Genomic DNA, 2,468 nt, shown 5'->3' with positions numbered 1-2,468 from the left:
AACACCTACACTTTCTCGCGCCACAATCTTTGCACAAAATGGCTCAACCACCGTAGAAGTTAGCGTTCTGATACCCTTATTAGCAGAAAACTTAACCATTCCATGTAGTGTAGATGGTATTGCACCAAACATGCACAAAGCAGTGCGCCCAAGAATCATGTTAAATCGCGATTAATTTCGAATTATATAAAGATTCAACAAAGCTTGGCGCCTTAGCGATTCATAACGGTCATCTACTAGTTCAACTTGCAATTCCAACTGACCAATAGGCCAAGTTGATTCTCCTGAAAATCCAGCAAGCGAAAACGTAGTAGGTTTCATCAAAGTTTTAATGTTTGCAGGCAACTTGCTAAAACATTGCTCATACATTACATCTACACTGCTACCAGTGTCAACATGCACCTTCATAATCACAATACCATTATTCGCAATGCAGCATGAAACCACCACTGGCTTATCAAGATCCGCGCTCAAGTTTGCAGGAGGAAAAGTAATAGAGGGGCATTGCCAGTTCGCGATTTGTTCAGATATTTGGAATACCGATATTTCGCCTTGTACCTCTAATTCTCTTTCTTACTCTCCATTTTTACTCCAAGATTCTTCACCGCGGGAGCTTTTCGATCAGCATCATTTGGCACTTGCGGAGCATTAGACTCTGCAGGCAAGATAATCGCATTCGCAGTACTTGCAGCACCTTGCGCGATTAAATGTTCTAGCTTGCCTTGCTCATATGCCTTCGCGATCAGCTCTGCCAAATCTCTACAACGATTGGTATCATGACCATAATCGTCATGGAAAATACAAAACTTGGATTTATCTCGCCTACTGTTCTCCGCTAAAGGTTGAGGATCAGGAAAAGATCTCGCAACCCTTTCTTGTAAAAGAATTTCTTTGGGTATTTTTGTTAACATCTGGATGATATTAAAAGACTCGTTGTTCCATTTTCGCGTAGAATAGCGATCCCGATGGCCATATCCATGATTATCATTTTGACCTTGATGTCTATCATTGCGCGGGTAACCACCGCCGCCATTTCGCTGTGGATATCCTGAACCGCGGTAATTATCACCATTTCCATCACGAAAAGAATCATTATCATCTCGCCAACGTTTATCCTTACCCCACCCGCAAGCGGATGTTATAGTACTATCTTCTCCACCTCTAAGATAATCATACATTTCTTGTTGCAACTTAGCGAAAGTTGGCGGAACATCTCTTCGTAGTCGACGCACAAACGTTGGATGTCGCCGCGGATTAATAGCATGCAAAAACCCAGAAATTTTTTGATCTTCATTCAAACTAGGTATCTTTTGGCACTCATAAATGTACCGCGTAAGTAATGCGCTTAAAGTTTCCTTGTTGCCTTGTTTGATATCATGACATTCTATATGCGTCTTCTTCTGCGGTAAAAGATTCTGAAATTGCAGCAAAAAATTATCGCGAAGATCGATAAAGCCGATAATACTGCGAGCTTGCAGGCTATGAAACCACTCCCTTGCTGATCCTTGTAAAACCATAGGGAATACTCTACAGGCAACCGGCTCATCCCAGTTATAGGTGCTTACCACCCCTTCAAACCTCTGCAAAAAATCCAAGGGATCAGTTAACCCGAGTAAACTCCCAATGTCGCCGGCACAATAGGCGGTGTAACGATTGGATAATCAGAAAGATGCTGGACAAACTTTTCTGCAGCAATAGTAATCTCAGTCGCCTTTTTTGTGCGAGTATCATTATTCTCCGCACAAAATTTGGCTATCATATCTTGCAAAAAATTTGGTTGCTCAAATTTATGCTGCATTGACCTAGGCACAATGCTTTTAAAAGCATCCACTAAAAAATGTTTAGTATTCTCACTGCAGACAGCATCAGATGCTTCACCTTCTTCCCCATGACGAGGGAAAGGTGTTGGTGGTCGCCTTCTCTTAACATATGGAATTTTTACAAATTCTTCCACACTATCCGAATCATCAGAAAATTCGCTTTCTTACCTTGGCGCTTTCGCAATCTTTGAGTTATAAGCAGAGTTCAAAACAAGGCGTTCCTCTGCATTATCACTATCACTATCATGATGTTCCACAACTAAGCGATCAACTTATGATCCTGAATCATTCAACGGCCATAAGTAAGTGCGCGGTATACGAGGTTCGCGACTATACTTGGCGTCTTTCTTAGCTTGCTCAATAGTAGTGCCAACAACTTTGTCTATTTTCAGACTCGCTTTTTCAGCCAAAACTCTTAACCGCTTGCCTTCAGCAATGGTCTCATCGCGGTTCTGTTGCAGATTTCTACGCGCAACCATTTTTTCTGCAGCAAACTCTAATTGCGAATCATTATTAGCGGTGTTAAGATTAGACGTTTTAGCGAGCGGTTCTTGAACTGATTTGCTTGCAGTAGCATTAACATTTGTTTGCGTATTGAACGGCAAGGCGTTCTGCGAATCACCAGCCATCACATCAGCATTCGAGGAA

The 2,468-nt window shown here is 41.9% G+C and overlaps 1 protein-coding gene across 1 annotated transcript; it reads right to left on the bottom strand.

Annotated features, from left to right (window-relative positions):
• Nucleotides 1-560: 560 nt before the first annotated feature.
• LOC139859715 (uncharacterized) lies at nucleotides 561-1,517 on the bottom strand. The gene has a single exon (XM_071848492.1). It carries the CDS (start codon nucleotides 1,515-1,517, stop codon nucleotides 561-563), a length of 957 nt encoding a protein of 318 aa, XP_071704593.1.
• Nucleotides 1,518-2,468: the final 951 nt, after the last annotated feature.

This window comes from Rutidosis leptorrhynchoides, chromosome 7 (genome assembly GCF_046630445.1).
Source record: "Rutidosis leptorrhynchoides isolate AG116_Rl617_1_P2 chromosome 7, CSIRO_AGI_Rlap_v1, whole genome shotgun sequence".
Lineage (NCBI taxonomy): Eukaryota > Viridiplantae > Streptophyta > Magnoliopsida > Asterales > Asteraceae > Rutidosis > Rutidosis leptorrhynchoides.
This window is presented reverse-complemented; position numbering and strand designations above follow the sequence as displayed.

What these genes read in the sequence shown, in the direction of transcription:
- LOC139859715 (XM_071848492.1), bottom strand. Translation starts at nt 1,517, where the DNA reads ATGGTTTTACAAGGATCAGCAAGGGAGTGGTTTCATAGCCTGCAAGCT.